The 16,217-nt window shown below is 39.3% G+C and overlaps 2 protein-coding genes across 2 annotated transcripts; one reads left to right on the top strand and one right to left on the bottom strand.

The window, feature by feature from the left end:
• The first annotated feature begins 1,044 nt into the window (after window positions 1-1,044).
• Window positions 1,045-2,016, top strand: LOC122705683 (olfactory receptor 11G2-like). The gene has a single exon (XM_043921098.1). The coding sequence runs from the start codon at window positions 1,045-1,047 to the stop codon at window positions 2,014-2,016; it is 972 nt and encodes a 323-aa protein (XP_043777033.1).
• An 8,076-nt stretch (window positions 2,017-10,092) lies between these two features.
• LOC122705681 (olfactory receptor 11H6-like) lies at window positions 10,093-11,058 on the bottom strand. Its single transcript, XM_043921097.1, has one exon. The coding sequence runs from the start codon at window positions 11,053-11,055 to the stop codon at window positions 10,093-10,095; it is 963 nt and encodes a 320-aa protein (XP_043777032.1). The 5' UTR covers window positions 11,056-11,058.
• Between the last annotated feature and the right edge of the window lie 5,159 nt (window positions 11,059-16,217).

The following is a 16,217-nucleotide window of genomic DNA, read 5'->3' as shown; positions in this document are numbered from 1 at the left end:
GTTCTGAGCCCCAACAAAGGGGTTACAGAGCTTTTATACATGGACACACATGATTAAGCGGGTTTGTGGGTTTGTGGAGGCTGGACGATTGCAAATAGCAGGACAAGGGTGAGTGAGATAAGCTCCAGGTCCTAGTATTGTGAGTCCGCACTTTCTGAGACCTATGTGATCCAGACTTTTCAAGGAGCAAGCTGAGGTACAGAGGAAGAAGGAGCAGGAGGTTATGTAAAATTTTAACTTTTCCTCTTCAACATGACAACAAAAATTTCCTTATGTCACATCGCACTGTTAACTGTCAGTGGCAGCATTACAACATAGGTGGAGGACTGCTAACATCCATCCACATTCCATATTAGCTCCCCATGAAGTTGCCTCAAATAAACACACAATCTAAGCAAAAACGGTTTCCTTGCTGTGCAAATGAGGTTCCAAGGTAAATTCCCTTGCTATTGTAGTGCATGCATGCCCAGTCGTGTGCAACTCTGTGACCTCATGGACTGTAGCTTGCCAGACTTCTCTGACCACAGGATTTTTCAGGCAAGAATACTGGAATAGGTTGCCATTTCCTCCTGCAGGGGATCTTCCCGACCCAGGGATTGAACTTGCATCTCCTGCATCTTCTGCATTGGTAGGAGGCTTCTTTACCCACTGAGCCACCTGGAAATTCTCTTAGATCTCTTCTAATCAGGTTCAAACTCCCTCTATATAGAAATTCTAGAGCCCCTAATGTATTGTTTGAAGTTGTTTTGAGTAAAAGATGTTTGACATAACCCAAAGAGCAGGGACTCTGCTTTTTTGTTCATTGTCTTTCCCTCCCTCCTAGAAGAGTGCTGGGCAATAATAGTATGTGCAAAATAAAACTTTATTGAATAAACAAGGAGGGAAAGGAGAAAAAGAAGCAAGAAAAACTCACTTTTTCAGAGGAAAGATAGAAATACAAAAAACCCAAATTATGGAAAAGAAACATATCTCTTCACCAGAAATTGGGAAAAATAGATATTTCTGCGTTTCTCATTGTCTCTGTCACTTCCACAGTTCAGACGAATGAGGACCTTGGAGACTAATATCTCTGGGTCTGTGAGTGAGTTCATTCTCCTGGGCTTCCCCTGCCGCAGAGACATCCAGATCTTCCTCTTTGTGCTCTTCTCCATCATCTATTTCCTGATCCTCATGGGGAACGCATCCATCATCTGTGCTGTGTGGTCAAGCCGAAAGCTCCATACACCCATGTACATTCTCCTGGCCAACTTCTCCTTCCTGGAGATCTGCTATGTCAGTTCTGATGTGCCCAAAATGTTGGCCAACATCATGTCCCAGACCAAGAGCATCTCCTATGCTGGCTGCCTGCTCCAGTTCTACTTCTTCTTCTCCATGTGTGCGGCTGAGGGTTTATTTCTGTCAGTGATGTCTTTTGATCGATTTCTTGCCATTTGTAGACCTTTGCATTATCCTATCATTATGACCCGTCGCCTGTGTGTGTTGTTAGTGGTCTTCTGCTGGGCAGGCGGCTTTCTCTGGTTATTGACCCCTTTGATTCTAATATCTCAAGTGCCCTTCTGTGGTCCAAACACTGTTGACCATTTTCTCTGTGATCTGGCACCTTTGCTGGCACTGTCCTGTGCTCCAGTGTCTGGAATTAGGCTGGTTTGTGGTATCGTGAGCTCTCTAATCATCTTCCTCACCTTACTGTACATTCTTGGCACTTACTTTTGTGTCCTTACTGTGTTGCTACAGATGTCCTCAGGCTCAGGAAGGCAGAAGGCTTTCTCCACTTGTGCTTCCCACCTTGCCGTGGTATCCCTCTTCTATGGCTCAGTCATGGTGATGTATGTTAGCCCAGGTTCTGGCGAATATCCAGGGATACAGAAATTTGTGACCTTGTTCTATGCTTTGGCAACCCCTTTCTTTAATCCCCTGATCTACAACTTCCGGAACAAAGACATGGAAGAAGCACTAAAAAAAATTTTGAGTGTTTTACTGAAGGAGATCTTTAAAGGCTCCAAAAGTCACATTTAACATAATGCATAAAGCATGTTTAGGAGGATGCAAGATCATGAGCTGAATGAGATTATTTTTTTCCTTTGATTTTATTTTCATATATTGGGAAAATGACTTTGAAAAGTCCATTAGACCCATGGTTTAAGTCTTAGGAAGTTATTATTCATGGTCCAGACATGTTTGTACCTTAAGTATAGTTGTTTTGAACAATTTAATAAGATTTTCACATATTTCTCTTTGGGTATACATTACATTTTGCTGACTTATCTCAACAACCTCAAATTCTGCCTTCATCAAAGCCAGTGCTCTTTTTAGAGCATAGAAAATGCTAATGTATTGCAATCATATGAATATTTAGCCAGTAATCCTTCAGATAACCAGATTACCAGATTTTTAAACAAAATCCTCAATATCAGAGAAAATTTAGCAGAATTTCTTTTGTATATCCCATTATTCTAAGTATTCTTTTGGGCACCAACAAGGGTCCTCAGTAAGATTATGTTGTCTTGATTGACTCTCCACATTTTGCCAATACTATCACTTTAGGAGGCAGGTCCTCGCCTTCTATATGCAGATACGTGAAGATTAGATCATATTCAGTGTAAGCCAAAGAGTTGTAGACTTTGTGGGATCACTACAATCCAGCCCAAAGGTTCATTTATTTTCTTTTTTTAAAATTTATTTTAATTGGAGGTTAATTACTTTACAATATTGTGGTGGTTTTTGCCATACATTCACAAGAATCAGCCATGGGTGTACATGTGTTCCCCATCCTGAGCCCCCCTCCCATCTCCCTCCCCATCCCATCCCTCAGGGTCATCCCAGTGCACCAGCCCTGAGCACCCTGTCTCATGCATCGAACCTGGGCTGGTGATCTATTTCACATACGATAATATACATGTTTCAAGGCTATTCTCTCAAATCATCCCACCCTTGCCTTCTCCTACACAGTCTAAAAGTCTGTTCTTTACATCTGTGTCTCTTTTGCTATCTCGCATATAGGGTTATCATTACCATCTTTCTAAATTCCATATATATATATATATTAGAATATATATATATTAATATACTGTATTGGTGTTTTTCTTTCTGACTTACTTCACTCTGTATAATAGGCTCCAGTTTCACCCACCTCATTAGAACTGATTCAAATGCAAACTTTTTAACAGCTGAGTAATATTCCATTGTGTATATGTACCACAACTTTCTTATCCATTTGTCTGATGGACATCTAGGTTGCTTCCACGTCCTGGCTATTGCAAACAGTGCTGCAATGAACATTGGGGCACATGAGTCTCTTTCAATTCTGGTTTCCTCAGTGTGTATGCCCAGGAGTGGGATTGCTGGGTCATATGGCAGTTCTATTTCCAGTTTTTGAAGGAATCTCCATACTGTTCTCCATAGCGGCTGTACTAGTTTGCATTCCCACCAACAGTGTAAGAGGGTTCCCTTTTCTCCACACCCTCTCCAGCATTTATTGCTTGTAGACTTTTGGATAGCAGCCATTCTGATCTGTGTGAGATGGTACCTCATTGCTGTTTTGATTTGCATTTCTCTGATAATGAGTGATGTTGAGCATCTTTTCATGTGTTTGTTAGCCATCTGTATGTCTTCCTTGGAGAAATGTCTGTTTAGTTCTTTGGCCCATTTTTTGATTGGGTGGCTTATTTTTCTGGAATTGAGCTATGGGAGTTGCTGGTATATTTTTGAGGTTAATTCTTTGTCAGTTGCTTCATTTGCTATTATTTTCCCCCATTCTGAAGGCTGTTTTTTCACCTTGCCTACAGTTTCCTTTGTTGTGCAAAAGCTTTTAAGTTTAATTAGATCCCATTTGTTTATTTTTGCTTTTATTTCCATTATTCTGGGAGTTGGGTCATAGAGGATCCTGCTATGATTTATGTCATAGAGTGTTTTGCCTATGTTTTCCTCTAGGAGTTTTATAGTTTCTGGTCTTACATTTGGATCTTTAATCCATTTTGAGTTTATTTTTGTGTATGGTGTTAGAAAGTGTTCTAGTTTCATTCTTTTACAAGTGGTTGACCAGTTTTCCCAGCACCACTTGTTAAAAGAGATTGTCTTTTCTCCATTGCATATTCTTGCCTCCTCTGTCAAAGATAAGGTGTCCATAGGTGTGTGGATTTATCTCTGGGCTTTCTATTTTGTTCCATTGATCTATATTTCTGTCTTTGTGGTGCACTTATTTTCATGTAGTTCTCTATAAAATTCTCTGAGTCCCTCAGAGGTAATTTCTACTCTTCTAATTTCTTGTTTTCTAAAATAGGCACTTAATTTACAATACTGCACTTCATGAGGAAATCTTAGGCTAAAATTTTGTTATGGAATAGCTTCAGCACTAACTTTGATTTTAAACTTAGTCAAACATCAGAAAACTCCTGCTGGATATTTTTGCATGAAGATGCATTTCAAATTTAGATGTCTAATCCTAAAATTTTAATCTTTTAAATTAGCTCTAGTCATACTTATTTGTCAATGGCTCCCCTGAGCTGTAGCTTTAACTTAAAGTCTTGACATTTACTTTTTTGAAATTGAAGTATAATTTTGTTACAATGTTGTGCTAGTTTCTGCTGTATAGGAAAGTGCATCAGCTGTATGTATACATATATCCCTTTCCTCTTGGATCTCACAAAATGAAATAGTGTGGTATTTACCAAGAATAAGTGTAGACCAGTAGAATATAATATGACTTAAACATGTCTGATTATTAAAGAGATTTTAATATGAAATATAAATGTTTTTCATTTTGGTGAGAAAGTTCTGAAAAAAATCTTAACAATCAACAAGGAATCTAGATCTAGTTTTCTGTGAGTGTTGTTTTTCAAAAGGCATCTCTAATTTAACCATCTTAACCCTGCTGCTGCTGCTGCTGCTAAGTCGCTTCAGTTGTGTCCGACTTTGTGCGACCCCATAGACGGCAGCCCAGCAGGCTTCCCCATCCCTGGGATTCCCCAGGCAAGAACACTGGAGTGGGTTGCCATTTCCTTCTCCAATGCATGAAAGTGAAAAGTGAAAGTGAAGTTGCTCAGTCGTGTCCGACTCCTAGTGAACCCATGGACTGCAGCCTACCAGGCTCCTCTGTCCATGGGATTTTCCAGGCAAGAGTACTGGAGTGGGTTGCCATTGTCTTCTCCGATCTTAACCCTAGGAATATATAAATACAGTCAGCCCTCTCTATTTGTAGTGTCTGAATCTGTGGATTCAAGGAACTGGGGATCAAAAATACTCAAAAAAAAAAATTGCCAGAAATTTCCAAAAAGAAAAACTTGAATTTGTTGTGCACAAGTAACTACTTTCATAACATATACATTGTGTTTATAACTACTTACATAACATTTACATTGTACTAGGTATTATAAGTAACCTAGAGATGGGGTAAAGTATACAGAATGTGCTTAGGTTACATGCAAATACTATGCCTTTTTATATAAGGAAATTGAGCATTCTCAGGTTTTAGTATCTGCTGGGGTTCCTGATATTCTTCCTCGTTCCCAATTTTCTCGCAAATACAAATAAGAGTAAAGACATCACCTTGGGAGAGGATGAGTGAGTGGAGTGCTTTGAGAATGCAGGAAAATATATCCGTGGAACATAAATAATCTTTGCTGGTATTAAGAAGAAGGTAGAATTGACAAGCTTGACAACTTATCTCAAAAAAAGAGCTAACAATTTCTGTCCACTGCCCTATTTAGTAAGTAGAAATCTTGCTCATGATTTTTACATTATATGTCTCATATTTAAATTGTTCTCGCACACAACAGTTGGGCTTTCCTGCTGGCTTAGCAGTAAAGAATCTGCCTGCAATGCAGAAGACACAAAAAACGTGGGTTCAATCCAATCAAAACCACAATGAGGTACCATTACACGCCAATCAGGATGGCTGCTATCCAAAAGTCTACAAGCAATAAATGCTGGAGAGGGTGTGGAGAAAAGGGAACCCTCTTACACTGTTGGTGGGAATGCAAACTAGTACAGCCGCTATGGAGAACAGTGTGGAGATTTCTTAAAAAACTGGAAATAGAACTGCCATATGACCCAGCAATCCCACTCCTGGGCATACACACCAAGGAAACCAGATCTGAAAGAGACACGTGCACCCCAATGTTCATCGCAGCACTATTTATAATAGCCAGGACATGGAAGCAACCTAGATGCCCATCAGCAGACGAATGGATAAGGAAGCTGTGGTACATATAAACCATGGAATATTACTCAGCCGTTAAAAAGAATTCATTTGAATCAGTTCTAATGAGATGGATGAAACTGGAGCCCATTATACAGAGTGAAGTAAGCCAGAAAGATAAAGACCATTACAGTATACTAACACATATATATGGAATTTAGAAAGATGGTAATGATAACCCTATATGCAAAACAGAAAAAGAGACACAGATGTACAGAACAGAATTTTGGACTCTGTGGGAGAAGGCGAGGGTGGGATGTTTTGAGAGAACAGCATCGAAACATGTATATTATCTAGGGTGAAACAGATCACCAGCCCAGGCTGGATGCATGAGACAAGTGCTCAGGTCTGGTGCACTGGGAAGACCCAGAGGGATCGGGTGGAGAGGGAGGTGGGAGGGGGGATCAGGACGGGGAATACATGTAAATCCATGGCTGATTCATGTCAATGTATGACAGAAACCACTACAGCATTGTAAAGTAATTAGCCTCCAACTAAAAAAATAAATGGGGAAAAAAAATAAAGTACTGAATAAAAAAAGTTGTTGAGGTTAAACAAGTAAGTGAATTGTCATTTTTCAGAATACAGTTTCTTTGCTTAGAAGGAATAATTATCCTCTTATTTCCCTGGTTTTCCTATTTTAAATCCCGATTTTGGTGGAAAAAACCCCACTGAGTACACTGTATTTTGGAAGTAGTTCTCTCACACATCCATGTACCACCTCCTTGGAGAAAGTCTTTCCTGAAGAACTGTATCTTCAGCTTCACTGCCCTAATTTGTTCCAAAGTGACAGAAGACTCTGCAAGAGCTGGATGAAAGTTCTCTCTTAGACATTGCTTTTGAGGTGAAAATTGAAAGTGGTCGGAGAGGCAGTCATTTGTAGAGCAATACTTAGGTATAATCCAATTTATTGTTCTTGCTCTTCAGGCTCTCAGTTGTGTCCGACTCTTTGCAACCCCATAGACTGCAGCACGCCAGGCTTCCCTGTCCATCACCAACTCCCACAGCTTGCTCAGAGTCATGTCCCTTGAGTCAGTGATGCCATCCAACCATCTCATCCTCTGTCACCCCCTTTTCCTGCCTTCAATCTTTCCCAGCATCAGGGACTTTCCCAATGAGTTGGCTCTTTGCATCAGGTGGCCAAAGTATTGGACTTTCAGCTTCAGCATCAGTCTTCCAATGAATATTCCAATTTATATACTCATTCAAAATGCATGTTTTATATGTAAATGCACAGAAAAAATCTGAATGTATACCCACCAAACTGAACACATTCCTGTGGAGAGAAGTAGGTGTGTATAGGTGTGGAACTATGAGGATTTTCATTATTTTGTTTTGTTTTTTTATGATGAAAATTGTTGACTATAAAATATATCATTTGTATAATTTTTTAAAATATAGAGAAAATGGAATATAATTCATTCCAATGTAGCTAAATAAGCCCTGGTTATTGAAAGTTCTATGTATCTAACATTTAGGGCAAAACCAAAGATATTTAATTTCATATATGAATATCTTTTTCAGACACCACGAAAACCTAGATGTAAGGGGAGATCTTAACTATTTAGTTAATTATGGCCCATTAACCTCAGGCTAAAACTTTTTGACTCAAGGTGAAAGAGTAAATGAAGAATCTTCCTTATCCATTCCTCGCCAGTTGTAAGAAAGGCTGTGGGCAGCCTTAAATCTCACTGCAGTTAATAGAGACTTTCTCACATGATGGAAAATTTTCCTCCCCTTTAGTTGAACTTCTGTCTCTCAGAACTCCAGAGTGTAGTAATAACTTATAAACTTCTGATTAAGTTCTAACAGCACTCATTGTGAGATAGACAAGCCCTCAACTACCCACAGTGAAGTTTATTTCCTCTTACTCATCCTGCTGTGACTTCCCTGCTGTTACATAGGTGATTATTTAGCTAAGTCCTACCCAATGGAACTTCTAAAGGGAACATAACCCAGGCATATCAGAGCGGAGTCAAAATGAATGTGTTGCTATAGTTGGTATTTTTCTTTTGTTTCTGTTGCCTAGTATCTCAGTAGAGGCTTGGAGCTCTTTGTATCTTTGTATAACTGGAATTTTTATTTATAGGTATTAGCTCTCCCAGCCTCTGTTGCAGCTATAGTAGAGAGATGTACTCTTGGTTCCACCAAGCAGGTACAACTACTCCAGATTTTGAGTTAGGATAGTGATGCAGGAAGGAGAAATGGGATGGCAGGGGATAGCAATGTTGAAATACTGGGGGAAAAAAATAGCACTGAAGCGGTTAGCACACTTATTGCAGGAAAGACAAATCCTAGTGCAGAATTGGCAGGATCTTAGTGCACTGCAGGAGGATTCTTTACCATCTGAGGCATACTCAGTATAGGCAACACTGTGATGTCTGGTGGCTCATGGCCGTAGGCATGGCTGTAGTGATAGTGATTTTTCCTCAGACCAGCTCCACAGGATGGTTTGCACATTCATCTTTGATTCTGAGCTTCAACTCTGATTCTTTCACTGATTCTGTGACATTTCTGATATCCCATCAATAAATCTTCCCCATTGTCATGTTTAATCAGCCAGAGTCAGCTTCTGTTGTATGCAAGTAAGAAACCTGTTATAATTACATCATAGCAGATTTGCTGTAGGACGATGCAGTCTCAGTATCTGCAGAGAGCAAGAAGAAACTAACCTTTCTGGATTGATTGGTTGCCTGGAATTCTCCTCTGATTTTATGGTGATCCAGTAGCCTCACTACTTAGCGTATTCTATTACAGAAAATATTCCCCAAAGACAAGATAACTTGTTGTATGCAAGTAAGAACCCTGTTTTCTACATTAAAAACAGAAAACGTGAATTGAGGTCTGGTTTGAATCGCACATTGTCAGTCAAATCATAAGCTTTTTCTTCACTATATAGTAGAAAACTTTACAAACCAACCTCTCTCCCAGAAAAAGAAATTTTGTGCTACAGTTTAAAATATGATACATATTGTTGAACACATGAAACTTCCATAATGTTATAAACCAATGTTGCCTCAATAAATTTTTTAATCAAAAAAATAAAATATGAACATTTCAGAGTAGAGGCAGATGATCAGGTCAAGCCAAAAAATTTATATTAAGTGCTGACTGCCTTGAAGTAGCTTCTATTTAGTTGGCAGGGTCTGTTTTCTGGTTTCTCATGCTTGTTTTCTATTAACAGTAAAAGTTTCTCTACTTAAAGCTTGGAAGGTGCAGAAACGCAGTTTGGAGTAAGGAATACTCAATGATTTGGCACATGTGAATGTGTGCTTGTCTCTGTATTCTCTTCAAAGTTGGACCAAGAATTTTCCTTAAGAAGAAACCATATAAATTCCTATTTTCATTTGCTACATACTGTGTATAGCTCATAAGTGTTCGGTAGTAAGGAAAACACAAGTGAAAAACACTACTGTTTCAGTCACAGATATCAAGTCCTTGATCTTATAAATTAAAGTGATTGGCTTTTTTCGTGAGCATAGTAAGTTGGTGCTATTTCTTATTATAGACAACCTTATAATCAGAAAAGAAAAATAGTTGATAAATTTAAAGTGCATAAAACAGTATTAGGATAAAAGCCAAGATACAAGTTGGAAACATGAGCCTTAGTTTTGTATATACCAACTTGATTACATTAGTTTTAGAACTACAGAAAAACTTTAAAACATAAAAATTATATTAATACATTGGTGAATAAAAACCCTTTGCTGAAACTTTGCTGCAATACACCTTTGGAACTGTGGTATTTTCTTTTGAGAGAGGATGAGAGTTTTTTTGGTGTGTGTAATGAATCATACTTTTATGAGATCAAGAATACTCAGACATGTCCAGAAAATAGTTTTTTTAAATAAGAGAAATTCTGAATTCTTGGGAGAATAATGATGTAAAAATGTATATCATTTCTCTGTATTTTTAGAAATTTCTGATGCACAGAGGACTTTCTTCAATGCATCTTTCATATCTTTGTTCCGGAGGCTGTAGATCAGAGGATTAAAGAATGGGGTTGCCATGCAGTAAAACAGGGTCACAAATTTCTGTGTCCCAGGATGGCTCCTGGAGCCTGGACTCACATACATCACCATGACTGAGCCATAGAACAAGGAAACCACCAAGAAATGGGAGGCACACGTAGAAAAAGCTTTGTTCCTGCCTGAGCCAGCTGGGACCCGAAGTACAGCTCGCAAAACGAAGGTATAGGACCCAAGAATGTAGAGGAAGGTGATGAAAATGATAAGAGAGCTTACAGTGGCGCAAGTTAGAGTAGTTTTGGGAACAGGGGCACAGGATAGCGCCAGCAATGGTCCCAGGTCACAGAAAAAATGGTCAATGACATTAGGGCCACAGAAAGGCACCCGGGACATAAGAACTGCAGGCATCAGTATTGATAGAAAGCCACCTGCCCAGCAGAAAACCACTAATCGGGCGCAGAGTTGATAAGTCATGATGGTGGGGTAATGCAGAGGTCGACAGATGGCAAGGAACCGATCAAAGGACATCGCAGATAGAAAGTAGCCCTCAGCTGCACACATGGAGAAGAAGAAGTAGAACTGGAGAAGGCAGCCAGCATAGGAGATGCTCTTGGTCTGGGAGATGATGTTGGCCAACATTTTGGGCACATCAGAACTGACATAGCAGATCTCCAGGAAGGAGAAGTTGGCCAGGAGGATGTACATGGGCGTATGGAGCTTCCGGCTTGACCACACAGCACAGATGATGGCTGTGTTCCCAAGGAGGGTCAGCAGGTAGATGAGGGAGAACACGACGGAGAGAAGGATCTGGATCTCCCTGCGGCAGGGGAAGCCCAGGAGAATGAACTCACTCACAGACCCAGAGATATTACTGGCTTCTGAGATATGCATTCTTCTGATCTATGAAGGGAATGATCATTATATTAGCCATTTCTTTCTCTTGAAAAGTAATTTTTGTATCTTCTGACTTCTATTTACTCCTTTATTGCACTTTTGTGAAAGGGCTCCATATGGTTCTGAATTTAACTCATTTCCCAATGATCTAGCTTAGCCCAATGAGAGCAGAGTTCTGAGAACCAGAGTCAGTAGGTGACTATATGCTCCCACAGCCCCCACTGTAACAGTCTCCATTTTTTCAGAGTATAAATTTCACCGACTTCACGTAACATAGAAGTCCAGATTGTTTTCTATGTTTGCATTTACCTAAATTCTTCCTTGATGTAAAGTTTCATAAGATACACCCTCATACACACATCTAATTTCTTTTCTCCTTGTTGCAAAGAAAATTTTATTTAGAATTTTGGAAAATTCTAAGAAAAATCAAAGTTCAAATTAATAGGGTGACAGATGGTAACTAGACTTATTGTGGTGATCATTTTGTAGTGTATAAAAATACTGAATCATGATCCTGTACACCTAAAACATATAACATTGCAAGTCAATTTTACTTCAATTAAAAAAAATGGCCTGGCAATATTCATAGCAGAAAAGTGGAATTCAAGGCTTGTCTTCAACAAGACAGAGAGAATCATTTTATATGAATAAGAGGTAAAAGATGAATGAAGAAATATTAAAGCTTGTCATGTTGTAAAAAAATGATAAACTACTATGAAGTTGAATTAGGTCAGTACAAAAAGAGTACCTTACTATGTTATCAGTTAACATTTTTTCAGGATATCTGTCCTGGACGGCTCTGTTAACTGAAGCAGGGTGCTGAAGACATTGCCACAAATTCCATTTTAGACAGTACCTATTAGTTTCTTAGAGCTGGTATTTAACTTCTACTTGCTGAGCCAACGGCTAAAATGATACCAAGAACAAAAAGGACCTTCATTGGCTTCTCTCCTTTATTAGGAGATCCTGGCTCTCAAATAGAAAAATAGCAAGAGGCAGATGGAGAAAACTTGTCTCTTAGCTCAGATGGCTGCAAAAGTATATTGTGCATGTACTACAGCTTTTCCTCCTTGACCCAAATTCCTATTTATGATAAAGAAGAGTTTTAACAAGGTTACTAACTAAAGCTGGAAATCACCATCTTTTCCTGCCCTATGTCCTAATTTTTGGCACTTTTTATGAAAGTGAAAGTCACTCAGTCATGTCCAACTCTTTGTGACCCCATGGACTATACATCCATGGAATTCTTCAGGCCAGAATACTGGAACAGGTAGCCTTTCCCTTCTCCATGGGGTCTTCCCGACCCAGGGATCGAACTGGGGTCTCCTGCATTGCAGGCAGATTCTTTACAAACTGTGCTATCAGGGAAGCTCTCTGACTTGAACCAGTTTCTGAACATTTTTAAAAAATTTGACTTCTAAGGTAGTGAGCATATGAGCAACCGCTGTTATGTATGAAGCATTTATTGTGACCATCATTTAACATTCATTATCTCAATAACTTCTACTCCCTCTCCTTTCCAGTTCTAGAGCCTTAAGAAAAAACACCTTCCCATTTCTAAATGTAGCATTGAATTTTATTGTCACTCTGAGCATGTTGATTTTAAAATCCAACTTTTTCCCCTACACAAATGTCAGCTATGTATATATTAGCTGTGTTTCCTTATTGTATTTTATTCAATTTGTTCATCTGCCACTTGCCTATATCAAATTTCCACTTGTGCATGTGGAAGACTAGCTTCAGGAAAGCTGTGTTAGTGACTGAGGCTATATACTATAGGAAAAGATTATTTACATATTTCTCACAGTGTCTCTCTATAGTATACATCAGGTACATCACTAAGATGGTGAGGCCGGTATCTTCCAAATTAGCAGCTTCCATCAACTGCCAAAGGGAGATCAAGCATAAAAAGTTTTGTGTTCATTCAGAAAGACCAACAGATGCATGAGTTGAAATGAACTATAAGCTATACAAGTGATGGGCTCATTGGAGAAGACTCTGACTGGAAATTCAGTGATTGGAAGGGGTGATATGATGCTTTAAATCAACTAGACAACCTAAATTTTCAATATTTGATATTTAGCTAAAATATGTGTAGTAAGAGCCGTCACACTTTTTACTGTGACCATAATTTTACTTATACAGTTGAACTGGCTATGGTGGGTAAATACAGTTGAACTGACTGTGGTGGGTAAGATTGTGTGTAAACAGGGCAAAGAAACTTGATAAAGAAAGAAAAATAGTGGAAGGAAGGTGCGTTGCAGGGGTGTTATATTTGAATGGGAATTCCCCCTTCACTCGTGGTCAGAATCAGTGTAAACCCACCTCAAAATTAAGGTAAGAATAAGAGTATTTGAGGAGGAGTCTTTGATGTTTTAACAGTGGCTCTTGATTGAGCAGACGTTAATCAGAATTCGAAGTAAGAAAAAGGAAAATGTCATCAAAGAGAAAGAGAAAGAAACAGCAGATTTTCTTTCAAATTTTTATCTGTAATACAACTTGGTACTCTCATGAATGTCTTCCCTCCTTTCCTAATTAAAAACTCCTCTGTTCCTGCCTCATTGTTCTAAGTTCAATTCACCCAGGGCTCTTCTCTCCCTGCCTTGGGTCACTGTGGATTCTACCTGAGACTACATGTTGATTTTTCTTTTCACTGCAAATACAGGAATTCTTCGATCTTAATTACACTTAATGAAAATAAATATTGATTACTTACAAAAGTTTTATCTCCTTTGAAGTAATATGAAGCTCATTAGCTTCTATCATTTCTTAATCTGAAAAATAATGCAAAACAGAAGTGTCAGCTCAAAATTTCCTGATGGGATTTTTGAACAATTGTATGGTGGATAGATGTGATTCTACCAGGAAGAATGAAGATTTTATAAAAAATTATATATTATTTGATCTATTACCTTGTTTATAATATGAAATATATTTATAAATATATTTAAAAATCCAAAGGAACGTTCACAGACCTCCTTCTGTAGCAATAAAACACACAGTGGACATTGCAGCAGGCAGTTGAGGGGCTACCACTTGTGTCCTCTTAAAGATCTTAGATGAAGAATTTGGGGTTCCTGGTGACACTCTGCCACACTTTGAGCCTCACAAAGGATTCTCTTTAGCTGTACAAAAAGAGTAAAATGCCAAGAAACTCTCTGTTTTAATATGCATATCTTTCTGGCCACATACTGTCCCTAGAGGCCATCCCTCAGGAGCAGCAGGGACAATCCGAGTGCATCATTCAACCCCCAAGTGTGTTTTACTTTCAGTGTTGAGCTCAAAGCTGAAAAGACCTTCCTGAATCCATCGTGAGACTGTCACCGAGTAATGGCCCCTCTAGTTGGCTGCTCAGCTGACACCCACAGACAGGCTCTGGATTTAAAACCAGCTCCATACTGGATATCACCAGTTGCTTTAAGGCTCCTAAAGCTCCCCTGTTAGCATATGTGTTTCTTCAAATGACTTTGAAAGTTCACTTTAACAAATTCCCAAATCCTGAGTATCTTCCTGTGGGAGCATGCTCAGTCGCTCAGTTGTGTCTGACTCTGTGACCCTGTGCACTATAGCCCGCCAGTCCATGGGATTTTCCTGGCAAGAATACTGGAGTGGGTTGCTATGTCCTCCTCCAGGGGATCTTTCCGACCCAGGGATCGAACCTGTGTCTTGCATCTCCTGCATTGGCAGGCAGACTCTTTACCGCTGAGCCACTGAGGAAGCCCAAGTATCTTCCCTATGACCCACTAAAAGTAACCTCCCTGCCTATCTTTATCAGTCTGTACAGCAGTGTTAAAAGTTGGTCGGCATTCCCTGAGTAGACTCTTGGTGGCAGGGACTGATTCCCACTGGAACTGTCCAGTGGCTTTCAATCCTCATGAGTATAAGAAAACCTAGGGTCTCACTTAACATTCAGAGCCTCCTATCATACCCTCAACCAAGAGGATTTTACGTCTTCTGAGGTTTTCAAATTATCTTCTCCTCTCTCAATGGCTATAAACTCTCTACCCAGTTTTCTATTATGTTTAGGTGATAGTGTTTAGTACCTGCTATTTGCTGATTACTATGCCAGCAGATTTCATATGTGTTATCTAATATATATGCGTGCATGCTCAGTCAATAAGTCATGCCCAACTCTTTGTGACCCCATAGACTGTACCTGGCAGGGTTCCTCTATCCCTGGAATTTCCCAGACAAGATACTGGAGTGGATTGTCATTTCCTCCTCTGGGGTATCTTCCCAATGCAGGAATTGAACCTGGGTCTCCTGCATTGCAGGCAGATTCTTTACCACTGAGCCACCTGGGAAGCCCTATCTAATACTTGCAATGCTCATTAAACTCTTGAATACTGTCTCATCCTTTTAAAATGATTGAACAGAAGCCCACAGAGGGTAAGAGTTTATATTCGGCTCTAACTCAACTTGGTTTATCTTTTTCTACAAATAGGGTGCCTGGAATGAAAAATTATATCTAATCTGCCCATGGCTTCTACCTGTTATTCTTTCCTGGTCATTGTTATGCCTTTCTATCCCTCTGGGAAAATTCTATTAATATTGTTATTTTGGCTTCTTGTCTTCCTTAAATAGTTTTACTTCAAACACTGTATTTGAGAAGGTTGTTCAGAATCTGGTTTATGGCTTAACATCTTATTTTATCTTGATACAACAAATTTCTCTGAAAAATGATTGCTATTGTGAACAAAGATTTGTTTAAAACAGTTATTGCCCATAAGTAGCTTTCAAGGTAATGAGCTACTTTGGCAAAAGTTCCAGCAAAAATCCCATTCAAGGGCAGAACTTTAATTCTTTTTCATTCTTTGCTGTGTAAGTAGACACACGGTAGTCTTGACAATGAAGTGCATTTGAACTCTTGATAATACTATTCCTGCCTGAAAATGCCCATGGACAGAGGAGTCTAGCAGGCTATAATCCAAAGGGTTGCAAAGAGTTGAACACAACTCGGTATGACCTTGCAATGCAGCATAGCAAGGTAGGAGTCAGATCAGATTCAGATGTTACTTCCATTAGACTCTCTATTCCTTGTGCTAGACTCCGTCTTTCTTTTCCAAGCTTTAGTTCTTTTAGCACAGAGATACCAGGTGTCCGAAACCAGCCAGAAAGTCTCTGATCCAAGCTGACAAAGGCAGCAATATTGGAAGTAG

The sequence above is a fragment of the Cervus elaphus genome, chromosome 12 (genome assembly GCF_910594005.1).
Source record: "Cervus elaphus chromosome 12, mCerEla1.1, whole genome shotgun sequence".
Taxonomy (NCBI): Eukaryota; Metazoa; Chordata; class Mammalia; order Artiodactyla; family Cervidae; genus Cervus; species Cervus elaphus.
This window is presented reverse-complemented; position numbering and strand designations above follow the sequence as displayed.

Bases quoted from the DNA above. Each gene is read 5' to 3' on its own strand.
- LOC122705681 (XM_043921097.1), bottom strand. From the start codon at position 11,055: ATGCATATCTCAGAAGCCAGTAATATCTCTGGGTCTGTGAGTGAGTTC.
- LOC122705683 (XM_043921098.1), top strand. From the start codon at position 1,045: ATGAGGACCTTGGAGACTAATATCTCTGGGTCTGTGAGTGAGTTCATT.